The 13,863-nt window shown below is 38.1% G+C and overlaps 1 protein-coding gene across 1 annotated transcript; it reads right to left on the bottom strand.

Annotated features, from left to right (window-relative positions):
• Positions 1 to 6: 6 nt before the first annotated feature.
• Positions 7 to 11,995, bottom strand: LOC113011770 (RING finger protein 145). The gene is made up of 11 exons (XM_026151501.1): positions 11,716 to 11,995; positions 11,210 to 11,517; positions 9,063 to 9,171; positions 7,773 to 7,864; positions 7,048 to 7,289; positions 6,613 to 6,788; positions 6,378 to 6,518; positions 6,111 to 6,293; positions 5,885 to 6,032; positions 4,974 to 5,330; positions 7 to 1,694 (listed from the first exon to the last, which is right to left on the bottom strand). Exons 2-11 carry the CDS (start codon positions 11,376 to 11,378, stop codon positions 861 to 863), a joined length of 2,451 nt encoding a protein of 816 aa, XP_026007286.1. The 5' UTR covers positions 11,379 to 11,517; positions 11,716 to 11,995; the 3' UTR covers positions 7 to 860.
• Positions 11,996 to 13,863: the final 1,868 nt, after the last annotated feature.

The following is a 13,863-nucleotide window of genomic DNA, read 5'->3' as shown; positions in this document are numbered from 1 at the left end:
CACAGCTTCAACCACAAGTTGTACAATTTTAATCGCGTTAATGTAAATCAGGCAGTATTCATATTAATCCAAGTAACTAAATTATAACGACGCTGGATTACCAAACAAAAGCTTCTGAACCTCAAGGGGGCTGTGTGGTAATTGCTTTGTGGTAATGTTTTTTTCCAAAGGAGACATTTTAACATTCAATAGCAGGAAAAGACGGATGCAATTTAGGCCATTAAGCCTAGTGTTTTATTCAAGTTTTTGTTACTCAGCCAGTGTTTATAGATCTAGTGGATCCCCAGGCTTTCTGAGGTTTTTTAAATCAAGTCATCTACAAAAAAACATGTCCATATCTTTAAATTAACATATTCTTATTTGTTTTTTTTAAATCTTATTTCTAAGATATATGTATATGTGTGTGTGTGTGTGAGTACAAACAGCTGATTCATAAATAAAAAGACACCTGCTGAAGCTTTTCTCTTTGCCACATTTCTTTCACAAAAATGCTACCCAACCTTGAGCAAGAAAACTGACATGAAAAGAAAACAAATGTGATTTCTCCAAGAAAACATCTTTAGTTGTGACCTGCTAAAATTCAGTAAATACTAATATAAGATCAATGCTTTATAGTTACATTTTTTTATTAAACATGATCTTTATTTAACATTTTCTTTAAAGTTGTACATTTATCGAACACAATTTAATCTCATTATTTAGTCGAGATACACATTATTTGTTAGACCAAAGCACATTCATTATACTGTCTGGCATTTCCCCCCCCAATCTATTGGTTCACACAGAGAAGCCAAATGTTTTTAATTTCCTATTATTGAGAATTATGCTTTTATACCCTTCAAGGCACTGGTACAGGGCAGTCAGTCACTGGTGTCTGTGCTTCTACGTAGGCTGAGCTCAAGGCTCTGTGGAGCAGGTTCAACCTCTCTGAGGCTTTCTGAGTCTGAATATGTGCAGCTACCTTTATAACTTTGGGCACGATCAGTGCAGAGTTCTGAGTTTTTATTACACGATTGGACAGATGATGGACTGTCAACAAGTGTTTTTCCACTTGAGATTCCCTCTTGATTTTTCTCTGTATTGTTTGCCTCTGGTGAATTGAAGCGCTTCCATGATTCAGGTGTCCCATCACATCTAGGACTGAAATGAATGCTGTCCTCAACCTCTGCTAGTTCAGAGGCAGACTGGCCCTCTGTTGTAACAGTTTTCAGGGTAGATGGCAGTATGGAGTCCTTACCACTCTCCTCAGCTTGGTTGGGCGTGTTGGGAGGATTTTTATTTTGAGGCGTATGAGAACTTGAAAGGTCCCCTGAACGCACTGCATGGACACATTCAACACAGTCCCCACTGGGGCTGTAATGAAGACCCTGATGGGCTTCACTATTTTCTCCATTCTCAAAGCTTTCCCTTCCCTCCTGCTGCCCAGTGTCATCAGGAGTTACACTGTTGCTCTGTGTCTCCTGCACTGTTGCTGTATCCAGCTTCTGATCTCCCTCTGGTGCAGCTGGATCAGGCTCCGCGTCTCTCTGAGGTGGGGCGGCCGGGCTGTCAGCTGATGCCTGGCTCTGACCCGGCGGTGTCGGTCGTACCGTTTGGTGGCACATGGGGCACGTCTCCTGAACATACAGCCATTTGCGGAGGCAGTTAGAATGGAAGAAATGTCCACAATATGTGATCACGGCAGAGCTCATTTCCTGTAAAAAAAAAAACAAAAAAAAACAAAAACATAACTAAAAAAATAAAATAAACAAAATGCATAGAAAAATGATACATAATTATCAAACTATAAAAGTTTATATTAATATAACAAGTCTGTATATTAGATAGGAATATTTATTTGTATCATATGTGTAAATATTAGGTTGTATAAATAGTCAAAACATCTATATAAGAAGAGCTAGACAGGTGTAGGAATTATTAAGCATTCGCATCCTCCTACTTCCTCTTATGAACAAAACTTTGTTTTTGTTGGGTCCCCCCCCTTTCATTTCTTAATGAGATGTTTATTTTTTCATGTGACTTCTCTTCATTTACCTCTAATTTATTTTGCATTAATATCAGTCAATTTAATAGTTTTCTTGTCCCCCATCAGCTTACTTCTATCCTGCTTTAACACAGGTAATACAGTTTCCATGAAAGTCAATAAAGTCTTATCTTTTACAGGTAAAATGGCCTGTATTTGTATAATGCTTTTCTAGTCCCTAATGACCCCAAGGCGCTTTACACAACCAGTCATCCACCCATTCACACACACATTCACACACTTTCACACACTGGTGATGGCAAGCTACATATTTTCTGTAGGAATTTCCTTGATGACTAACTACTGACTACTAGAGATTAGAGATGGCACGATACCACTTTTTTATGTCCGATACCGATACCGATATCATAAATTTGGATATCTGCCGATACCGATATGAATCCGATATAGTGTTTTTTAATCAACAAAACTGTTTTTTAAATATCTTGCTGCATTTTGTATAAGTTCATACTCAAGTTTAAAACAACAACTACACTAAAGCTATTCTGTTATACCTGTATCCAAAAAAATATTTCATAGTTCAGCAATACTGATCAATCTAATAAACTTAAACCTACACCATCCTCCCTATTCTGGTATTTTAAAGAGTACTTAGCATATATATTAAGCAACCTAACTAATAGGGTTCCAACTCCCACCAACAACAAAAATAAATAAATAAAAAATAGGGAACCACCCCTCACGCTCCACCTCATGATGCTTAATCGACGTAATCAACCTTAATTTGATGCAGTGTGAAAAAAAATGCACAGAAATCAATTATTTTTCAAGAAATATTAAATAGATTCAACATCTTTCTTCAACAAAATTGCAGACTGCACAGATGGTACCTTCCCAAAGGAAAAAGTACTATAGCTTACTAGGGTATATATATTAGACTTAATAGTTACTATATACAGTAATGGACTTCTATTCATTTTACATCAAATTAAAACTTTGGGTGTCAGATAATTATTTATTAAAAGCTAGACATTTTAAATGAGAATAAGAAAGAAAAGTATGTCTTTGTGCCCCCTTTTCCCTGTTAATGCCCTATCAGCCCCCCTGGCTAAACTTTGCTAGATCCGCCCCTGCACAGTTACCAGCGTCAGCTACGTAGAAAAAGATCCTCGAGTAGAAAGTAATATTAAATACATTCTAACAACAGCTTATAGAGCTTAAACGTGCTGCTGTTGTTCAGCCGCTGGTTTCCTCTTTCTGGTGCAAAGTGGGCCAAAAGCAAACTAGAGACACGGACTCGCGACAGAAAAGCCGATCAGCTGATCGTTAAGCAGTTTCATGATTGAAGTAGCAGCAAGAAGAGGCAGTCGCTTGTTAAGCTTAACGCAGGAATGCTTTACAAACATTCAGAGATGGACTTACACACTTGCTTTACTTCTCTCGGGATAACTTTGTCGGAGATGAAATGCCAGGTTGCTAGCGAAGCTCCAAATGCTATCCAGACCACCGACAGGTCCCGCATGCCACAGCCGCTCTATCACGTGATGCATACTGCTCCGACGTGCTAACGTTCTGAGGTGAGTTACGGCGTGTTGCAAGTTTTGTGAGGTGCTTTCGTGATATTTAATGGATCGGATTACATTTTTTATTTTTCTCCGATATCCGATCCAGTAATTTAGGTCAGTATCGGACCGATACCGATACGTAATATCGGATCGGTCCATCTCTACTAGAGATATTATTAACTTGTTTTGACCAGAAAAACAAACTCAAGGCCAAAGAAGTGTCCTGAATGCCAAACTGGAAAAACAGGATTAACAAACTTCAAAAACACACACACACCAGCTATTATATATGCAAAGTAGTAGTCATAACAACAAAAGGGGAACACTGTCAAAAATCAAGTATCAACCCATGACAACTTTTAATTAATGCCCCAATACAAAATGACACACTGATTATAATAAGTAAAACCTAAGGCACCTACAATAACCTGACAACTTTTATGTTAATGTAACGATACTGTAAATTAATTTTGGCCTTCAGCACTGAACAACTAAAATGCATCATCATCTCTATCTGGGATCATTTTATTAAACACTCTTTTTATATTGTTTAAATAATTTTAGCAAACTTTAGCAAAAATGCCTTAATTTACCATGGAAGTCAAAGTATTCAGAGAAAAAAACAACTAAATTTAAGTATATTTTATTAAGCAGGCATTTATGTATTTTCATAAGTATCAATAATGTAATCAAGAAAGCATTTTGTGTCTGATATGGAGGTGAACTGAGGGCACATTTAGCAACTCAAAGCCTGCCAGTCCTCTTGCTACATAATCCACACAGTCTAATTATTAACCACACCTAAGCATGGCGTGTCAGCCACTTGAGATTTGAGGTTTTCTGTTGAATTTTTAAATGGATTATTTTGTGTAACATGCACAAATTTTACATCACTGATGATTGCTTTTGGATTAAATTGTTTTTGGGGTTTTTTGAAATCATGAATGCTGAAATTTGGAAGATCAATTTTCAAAAGCCAAAACTCACAAAATGTGATTCCACAGAGTTAAATGTTGTTGGGTTTTTTTCCCCTCATTATTTCATAGCATAGTTCTGTGTAAGACTTGAACAGCAACTAAAAGAGGTGATGGTTTAGAGGAAACAGAGGTCATGATAACCCCAAACAAACAAACAAACCACCAAACAAACCACCAAACAAACAAACCACAACAACAAAAAAACCCAAAAACATAAAAATTAAATCAGGTCAGATAATTGAACAAAATAAGTAAAAAACATAAAAAGCACCTACTTAAGTTCATTGGATGCTTTGTGTCATTTTGTGCAGAAACTACACGAGTTTGAAAATGAATTTTCACAGCCAAATGAGGATTAGGACTGGGTTTGAGGTTTTATAGTATCTTATGTTGTTGGTTCTCAGCTTTAACCATCTTCTAAAAACAAAAGCTACAAGGGTAACTGACCTGAAAGCAGATGGCGCACACATCATTGTGCTCCTGCAGCTGCTGAGCTGTGGCTCTGGGCAGGGAGTTGATCTTCTTAGCTGCTTCCTGTCTGAGCAGGAAGCTCCTCCAGCCAGACTGAGCTCTGAGCCAAACGTTAAAATATGAGTGGATGATAATGACGGAGGCACCCATCCAGCTCCACTCTCCAAAGAGTGACTCCCAGGTGCCATAAGCCACCACGCACAGTGCCACAACAAACTCCAACACACGGCTGACAGCGTTCACCCAGTAGATCACTTCGTCCAGGCTCTCAATTGGGTCGCTGCGAAACAGCTCCACCATGAAGAGGGAGTAGATCAGCATAGTGCCTGTAACCTGGAATAAACAGTCAGTCTTTTACATGTGCAAGTCAGCAGTCATCCTCCTCTCCCTGTATAAATCTACAGCTTCTGCCATGTTAACAGCTTCTTTGTTTTTCAGTTTGTGAAGGTGACCTTACGTTGTCTACTAAATGCCTTTTTCTATTTATGACTATAGGAGGTGTCACATTAGTGTTACTGCACAGGTGTACAGAAACAGGACGATGTCACAAAAAACAAACAAAAAGGTATTAACTATGTAGACATGCACTACATCTGACCTCCAGTGGGTGGAGCCAAAGTCATAAAATTTCTCACATTCAACACTGCATTGCTGGGACATGACTACACACATTTACAACTGGAACTAAATGGCAACAGTAGTAGTCCTGTTTTAAATGTCACAGTAATTAACACCAGTGATTTAAAAGCATATAAATAAACTAACCCTGTATTTCAGTTTCTGGAATATCTGTTACCACAGCTGCATTTAAGATTGCTTCCTGAATGTATTCATAACTTAAAACACACTAAAAAGAGAGAGAGAGAGAGAACATAAATACTTCCTACCTGAAGGGATGTAAGCATGCAGCTGGATACTAGTATGAGGAGCCAGAAATCCATGTGGAAGAACTGGGAGATCTTGTAAGCCATAAACACTGGGAAAACCAGGAGAAGCAAACACATGCTGAGGCCACGGAAGTGTTTCCACAGACTCCTGGAAGCACATATGAAGGAGAAATTAATGAAATCGGGAATAAGCTTAAAAAAGAAAAAACACTGTTGCTGCTCTTACCTGTTTCGTGATGCACCCAGTGCGAGAATAACTGGATCTGTTATTTCTATCATTGACTGCAGGGTTGAGGTCACCACGATGAAGAGGATGATGCTGAGGAGGAAGGTGCGCTGCAGTGCTTGCATATCCAACAGGCCTGTCTGAATGGCGAGGAGGAGCAGAGTGACGCCCTCAGTCACACCTCTGAGAACAAAAATGATCAGGAATTAAGATTAAATAAAAATAAAGGAGGTACAGCACAGAGATACAGCTTACATTATCAGTTACCTGTGCATGACATTCTCGTTCTGAACAGCGGCAAAACCTCCCAGGTAAAACTTGCATAGATTGAGCAGCCCCAGAGCCAGATAGGACACCATGAAGGTCAGACCCAAAAGAGAGTATGGTGTTGCACAACATTCAGAGACACTGTAGGATTCAAGCAAATGAGAAACCGATGATGTTCATATTGTCAGGATTAAACATATACAAAATGAAGGGAAGGTAATTAACACCTTCACACCTTGTGAGGAGGAAGAACATGATCCCATGATGGGTTATTGAGGTGCCAGCGGACATGATATCTGAGCACAGCTGGACAATGAATAGAATAAACCAGAAGACGCTAAAGAGGACTGGGACAGCAAACTGGTTCCACAGAGAGATTCCCACACCCAGAAGTCTGTACAGCTCAATTACCTGAGGAAAGGAAACACGATAAAGTCCGGAATGTTAAAAAACAAAACAAAAAAACAAACCCACAGATTTTTACATTTATATTGTTCATTAACTGATTGTTTTCCAGTCTAGTATATAATCAAGAAAACCAAAAACATAATTTAGAAGTTTAGTATACTTAATAATAACCAAATAAGAGGTGATTTTGTCGACAGAAGACAAAAACAGTCCAGTATGAAATATGAAAAATAAAAAAATTAGAATATCAGAATAAGAGAACCTCCAGGTGAAGCAGCTCAGAGTAGGCAGCCCTTGCAAGACGGTATGGCACAAAGATATTTGACAGCAGGAACACGGCGATTCCCACTCCAGTCAGGCCCATGGAGAAAGTGTTGACCGTTAGCAGCATGGCATGAGGCGTGGCGCAAAGTCGAGCCAGCAGGGGGAGCATGTGAGCAGAGAACAACCACACCTTTTTGGTCTTCATCAAGAAGGCACACAGTGTGCTGAGAATAATCTGACCTGGCAGAAAGTAACAGTACAGCTTCACAACGGCGAACCCTTAAAAAGTAAATACAACAGATGCTTCCTGCATTATTTTACAACTGATTACAGTTTTTGAGGAATTTAAGGAGAACTTTGATTTGTTAAATCTGTAACACCTGTGACAGGCTTCAGCAGGCCCTAAACTGGATAAACTGTTCGCTATGAGAAGTGGCTTTAATTCACAGATTTCTTTTAATGTAACATTAAATAATCCAGTTTTCACATATGGCGTTATTTTTGTGCCACTATTCTGAGTGCACGTAAAAAAATTTTGCAGGTTCAAGTGTTGCATTTTCAGGAGAAATTTATTTTGAGCGAAGAAAAGCTAAATTTGAGTGAACAAAATTCATAGCTGCGTGCAAAAAATGTATTTCAGACCTTTTTAGAACGTAGGCCTATAGGAATCGAAAGCTTTCTAATGAACTTTCTAACTAATTACATACATGGTTTAGTACTCACTAGTCATTGCAGAGACAAATCTGTTGAAGGCCAAAGAATCACGATACACTGCTCCTTGATAACCGTACTGTAGCTCTTCATGAACATAATCCCTATAAACCAAACAGAAAAAAAATCATTTTACAATCACATGTAAACTGCATGCTTTTGTTTAGAGTTACCCCTCATGTCTTTATACTTTGCTATAAAAATGGGAAACAGGTGCAGCAGCTTATTTTAACATGTGCAAACAGTATATCAGGCAACAGCAGACTTTATACAATTTGAACATTAAAAATCAACATTTGGTGTGACTGCCTTTATTCATCAACAGTCTGAACTCTAAGACAGGCTTTCTCATCATTTCCTAAAGTAGTCTTCAGGAATAGTTCTCTAGGCTTCTTGGAGGACATTTCAAAGCTTTTCTGGATGTTGACTTTTTTTGGGGGTTCAAGTTACAATTTTATCAATTTTGACAAGATCTCCAGCACCACTGACTGAAAACCATGACAGAGTCTCTAGAATATTTCACAGATGGCTGTAGACGCTTACTTCTCAACTGACTCCCTCTGTGCATACTAATTATTCCATAATACCCGTTGCCACTAAAGTCCCATTCTTGTGCCATACCTAAACCTTTTCTCCCTGTTTTGCTTCCTTAAGAATGGCTTCTTGACAGCCGCTTAAACCATTTTTGATGAGAGTTCAGAAAACAGTACGTTGAAGGGTTATGCTATATCTCACAGGTGCTGTTTCAGATCTTTGCTTGATTTCTTTTTGTACAGTTCTTAATGACATGACTTTTAGAAATTGTCACTTACTGCATCATTTGTCCAGTTCCCTCATCTTTTTTAAGAACACACTGCACACCATACTGAGATATACGAAGTGTTCCCATAATAACACTTTGACAATAACCAAATGTCTGAATGATTCATACGTCAGCGTTAAGTGGCGGCACAAACAAACACATTCCTCTGAAAATGGTCAAATACCAGGAATGAAAAATGAGTGGTAAAGCAGCCGATGTCCAAAAACAAACTTTGAAAAACCTCAAGAAAGCATGGAGAGCTACTGCTAAAGACTGCTTTAAAAATACAAGAAACTCTTTAGAAGGAAAAGGAAGTAAAATGTAAATAAGTGAGAGGACACTCAAGACTTTTCCATAGTACTATAAAAAAAATAAAAAAAAAAGCAGGATCATTGCAATTGCTGACACCTTTTGTCAAAAAAGCTGATTCAATCGAAAAAACCAAACAAAAACCCCCCCAAACATCTAGGAATTGCAACAATAGTGCCAAAGGATCTCACTTGGAAATCTGATGCCCCATGTATAGGAGGAGGCCGGTGAGAATATGGAGGTAGAGTGTCACAATGTGTCTCAATGGAAGGATTAACACCACCACATTTATCAAATGACCTGGAAGACAAAGAAGAATGAGTGTGATGTTTTTATGCGTTTGATGCACAGCTAAAAGCACGCAAATATTATGAAATAGAAAAGATACTGTCACTTATAAATGTCTATTATCATTTTGACAATGCTGACTCTCCCCATCAGGCTGACTAAGCTTTCAAGAGAGTCTAAAACCACATGAATAGTTTATATTTAACTGTTTTTTTTTTTTTTAAAGTCATGCCGATGACTTAAACTATGTAGTTTTTAATTGAGGATTTCATTGATTAAAAACTGTTAATATAAGGTTTTGAAATCTCGTATGTCCCGCCAACAGTCCAAAAGTTAAACAGATTCAGTTTACGGTTACACAAGCCAGGTAAACACAGGAAATCCTCACACTATGACAACCCAGAAAATATTATGAAATAATTAATCAGCTACAGCTGCTTATTCCACAACAGAGAAACAGAATAAAAACAAGAATATTTATAGTGTTTATAAATGTGATATTATTCCGTTATTCTAATCACCCAAATGCTGCTTTTCACAGGACCCTTTTCAATATTTTTTTATTGGTTTCTTGTTTTCAAGAGAAGCAGTAAAACATAGTAATGCACGTAAGACTTAAAAATGCAGATCATTTTCAACTTTTTTTTTTTTTAAAGGTAATTCTCTGTAGGTTTTCTAATTTTCATTAGCTTTTCTTTGGATAAAGTCTGTGTCTTTTAAGATGACAAAGCAATCTGAAGTAACATTTTGACCAGGGGTGGACAGTTATGTTTCACAAGCGCCACATGGGAAACTGGGACTGATGTGAAGAGCCACAATAATCTTATAAAGAGATAAAACTTGGTTTTTCCTTCTCAAATCATCATGGGCCCCCTGCTCATTCATTTCTGATTTGCCAAAAAATATAATAGTCCAAAGTTCAAACATATATAATGATAGCTGTAAAATTTTAGCTTAACTTTTGACATACTTATCAAGTTTTCCTTCTTTCTTTTTTTTTTTTTTTTTTTTTTTTTTTAAGAAAAACAATTGACCTACTTCCTGCGCGTTTTTTTGCACTTTGAAGTCAGACCACAAATATCTTATTGGTACTTGTTTTGTTTTTACGTCTTTCTGTATATTTTAAGCTGTACCTGAATTATCAGACTCCTCGAGAGCAATGTGCATGCCTAAAAAGTGGATCTTGAAAATGAAAAATATGCATTTATTTATGACAATTATTTTCTCAGCTATGATTAAAATATGAATTGGAAGCACCAGAATTTGGTTTCATTCAGATTTGCTCAAATCAGCATGAAGGCGGAATGAAAATAGAATTTTCTTCAATATTGTGACTAAGAATTTCATGTTAAAAAGTACTGCACATGATTTATTTTACATTATTGTAAATATAACTACAAACTATTCATGTGAATTTTATTTATTTATTTTTTTAAAGGGTGGCTTTATTTTTTTTTTGTAAAACATACTTTAACTAACCAATACCCATTCATGTCTCTAATGTATCAGTCCTAAAAACTCTGTTTGAATAAGATAGTCATATCATATTCAAACACCAGCTCAGATTTCAAAGTGAAAAATATTTTTTTAGAAAAGGCCTGAAAGTGTGTGGGTGGGCCTGTTAAAAAAATAAACATATAGAAAAATATTTTATATACAAAGCAATAAAAATTCACATTTTGAAACCATAAAATTTTCAGGCAAATCAGAGGTGGTTAAGCAGAAAATACTCTAAAAACAATATGATTATTTAAGATGTAATGACCCAATTAATATTGAGTAGATTTGAGTTCTGCTTATTAGTGCAGCCCTCCACAACAGTCCCACTTTCTCATTTGCCCCCTTGGGAAAATTAAATGTCCACCCCTGATTTAGACCACCACAGTAAACTCCAGTAAAACCAAGACTAAGGTCATTCTTCTGAAGCAAACAGCTTTTTGAAGGAGGGCGACTCAGTGTAATTCTTGTTAGGAGAGACAAATAAAAGCCATGGAGCTTAACATTAGAGAGATTTACTTATTCTCCCAGCTCCTTACTTGATGAAACTTACCAATGTAATACATGTTCCAGATGACATACTTGTATTTGAAGAGCATGTCTTCATTTTTTGCCTTGAGGTGCTCCGTTACACCTTCAATGTCACATTTGTAGAGCAGGTCTAGCACCAGTATGCTCGGCACCCTGAGAGCAACGTTGGCCAACACTTCCAGACGAGGCATCTTGATTTAAACCAACTCCCACCCCCCTTTTTTTAGTCAGCAGAGTGCTAATGTGTCACATACTGTTAACTAACAGTTTCCCTGTACAGGACACAAGCCCCCAGCACCTTCACAACTATTTTGCTCGTCGTCTTGTCATCTGGAAAACACACAAAAACACAAGTTAGGGTGATGAGAAGAAACCTCTTAGCTGCCAGGCCGTTATTTAGCTGCTTTTGCGCCTCATTTCCAGCCACTATTATTTATTGCTGGATAAATGCATGAGTACTACTGCGAATTAAACACATTTTAAAGTAGATACTGTGTAAAAAAAAAAAAGTGACAGTGGTACACTTACTTCGCTCAGTGACAAACATCACAGCCAAGCAGCCATTTGCTAGCTATCGCTAGTTGCTGCTGTTGCTGCTTTCGCGGCGGCCAATGACATGTTTTGCTAGCAGTGCGCTCAAATATAGTTTAGTTTTTCTCTAACTTCCGCTTCTCCGAGATAAACGGAAATAACCGTCATCAGAAAAAGCGAAATTAAAAAGCTAAAACCATGATGTCAGGGTTAGTAAAGACTCTTCAAATGCAATGTTATGATTCCAGTGGCTTGCGTGGCTATTTCCTGTCCTGACGTCACGTCGAAAGGCACCAATCAGGTTCAAGTATTTTTGATTTCAAAATAAAAGTAACGTCTTTCCACGACGGCTGTCACTACAACTTTCAGTAATGTTGACAAAAGGAAGAAAATGCATTTCGCGCTTGTACTTTCTAGAAGTGAATGCTGATTATATTTTTTGTATACAAAAGTGCAACTTAAGTGACACAATGATCATTGCATACAGTGATGTGCAAAAGCCTTTGAGCCACGTTTCTTTATATTTCTTTGTATTTTGTTTCCAAGGGTTAGCCAGATTTTCTTGAAATATTTTAAAGTGAACTTGAGAAATAGTTTTAAGAGTTTTTTCCTTTGGATATCATGGACTGCTTTTCACCCATTTTCAGACCAGTCCGTGTACCCGATCATTTAAAGAGGAATGTTGTTGTTTTTTTGTGTGTGTTTATTTGTTTTCTTGTCTCCTAAGCCACTTTACCCTGATCTATGAGTACTTCTAGCAAAAAAGTCACCTAATTTAAGTAATGAATATTTTCATATCTTTTTCAGAGTCGAATCAAACAATAAAAATTAAAAATAATAAAAATAATAATTTAATTCCTTGTAGGAATTGTAGACTGTGACAGAATGAGTGATTTCGCTGGTCTTTCCTTACATCTGCTGTCAGACTCAACAACAGAGACTTCACAGATGACCATACACACGCACACAGACACACACACAGACACACGCATCCACACATGTGCAATACCACTAAGTTTAATTTTTCTTACGAAACATAGCATTTTATTCTATTATGTATAGCATTTTATTCTATTTTATATAGATAACTGGACCTTTTCATCTGAAATCATTGTCCAGCTTTAAGAGGGTTTTTTTGGACATCATGGACTGCTTTTTACTTATTCTTCACACAAGATTTCTCCTAGTCAGTTCTCCAAGTCATTATTCCTTTTAACCAAATGACAAATTACATTCTCTGACTGTCTCTTTAGGGTCATGAGATGTGGCTCTGAAGCACTGATGCACTGCAACTTTATACATCTATATACATCTATATATATATATATAGAGGAGGATGCAACCCATAATGGCAATGCTCAGTGGCTAGAGGATCTGAGGGCAGACCACAGCGACCTCCCTGAACAGGGTCCAGTAACCATCACAGTGGCAGATATCCAAGAAAGGGTCTCCAGTATGAAGAGTTGGACAGCACCAGGGCCCGACATGGTTCATGCCTACTGGCTGAAGAAGCTGACTGCACTCCACGAGCGTCTGGCAGCACAAATGAACCAGCTGCTAGTTAACGAGAGACACCCGGAATGGCTAACTGAAGGCCAGACGGTCCTGATCCCCAAGGACCCCAAGAAGGGACCGGTCCCCTCCAACTACCGACCAATAACCTGCCTCAGTACTACATGGAAGCTCCTGTCAGGCATCATATCGGCTAAGATGAACAGGCACATGGGTCAATACATGAGCGGGACACAGAAAGGAATTGGCAAGAATACCAGAGGCGCAAAACACCAGCTACTGGTAGACAGAACAATCAGCCGAGACTGCAAGACCAGACTGACCAACCTGTGCACTGCCTGGATTGATTACAAGAAGGCCTATGACTCAATGCCCCACAGCTGGATACTGGAATGCCTAGAATTGTACAAGATCAATGGGACCCTAAGAGCCTTCATCAGGAACTCAATGGGGATGTGGCGTACAACACTAGAGGCCAACTCCAAGCCCATAGCACAAGTCACCATCAAGTGCGGGATCTACCAAGGAGATGTTCTGTCCCCACTGCTGTTCTGCATAGGCCTGAACCCCCTCAGTGAGATCATTAACAAGACTGGCTACGGATACCGACTACGGAACGGAGCAGTTGTCAGC

Source organism: Astatotilapia calliptera, chromosome 19, assembly GCF_900246225.1.
Source record: "Astatotilapia calliptera chromosome 19, fAstCal1.2, whole genome shotgun sequence".
Classification (NCBI taxonomy): domain Eukaryota; kingdom Metazoa; phylum Chordata; class Actinopteri; order Cichliformes; family Cichlidae; genus Astatotilapia; species Astatotilapia calliptera.
The sequence above is the reverse complement of the archived record's forward strand: the minus strand, read 5'-3'. Positions and strand labels throughout refer to the sequence as shown.

Coding starts and splice junctions, on each gene's coding strand:
- LOC113011770 (XM_026151501.1), bottom strand. CDS start 11,378: ATGCCTCGTCTGGAAGTGTTGGCCAACGTTGCTCTCAGGGTGCCGAGC. Junction 9,172..11,209: donor CTGGAACATGTATTACATTG/GTAAGTTTCATC, acceptor TTTGTCTTCCAG/GTCATTTGATAAATGTGGTG. Junction 1,695..4,973: donor TGTGCGCCATCTGCTTTCAG/GTCAGTTACCCT, acceptor TTTTTTTTACAG/GAAATGAGCTCTGCCGTGAT.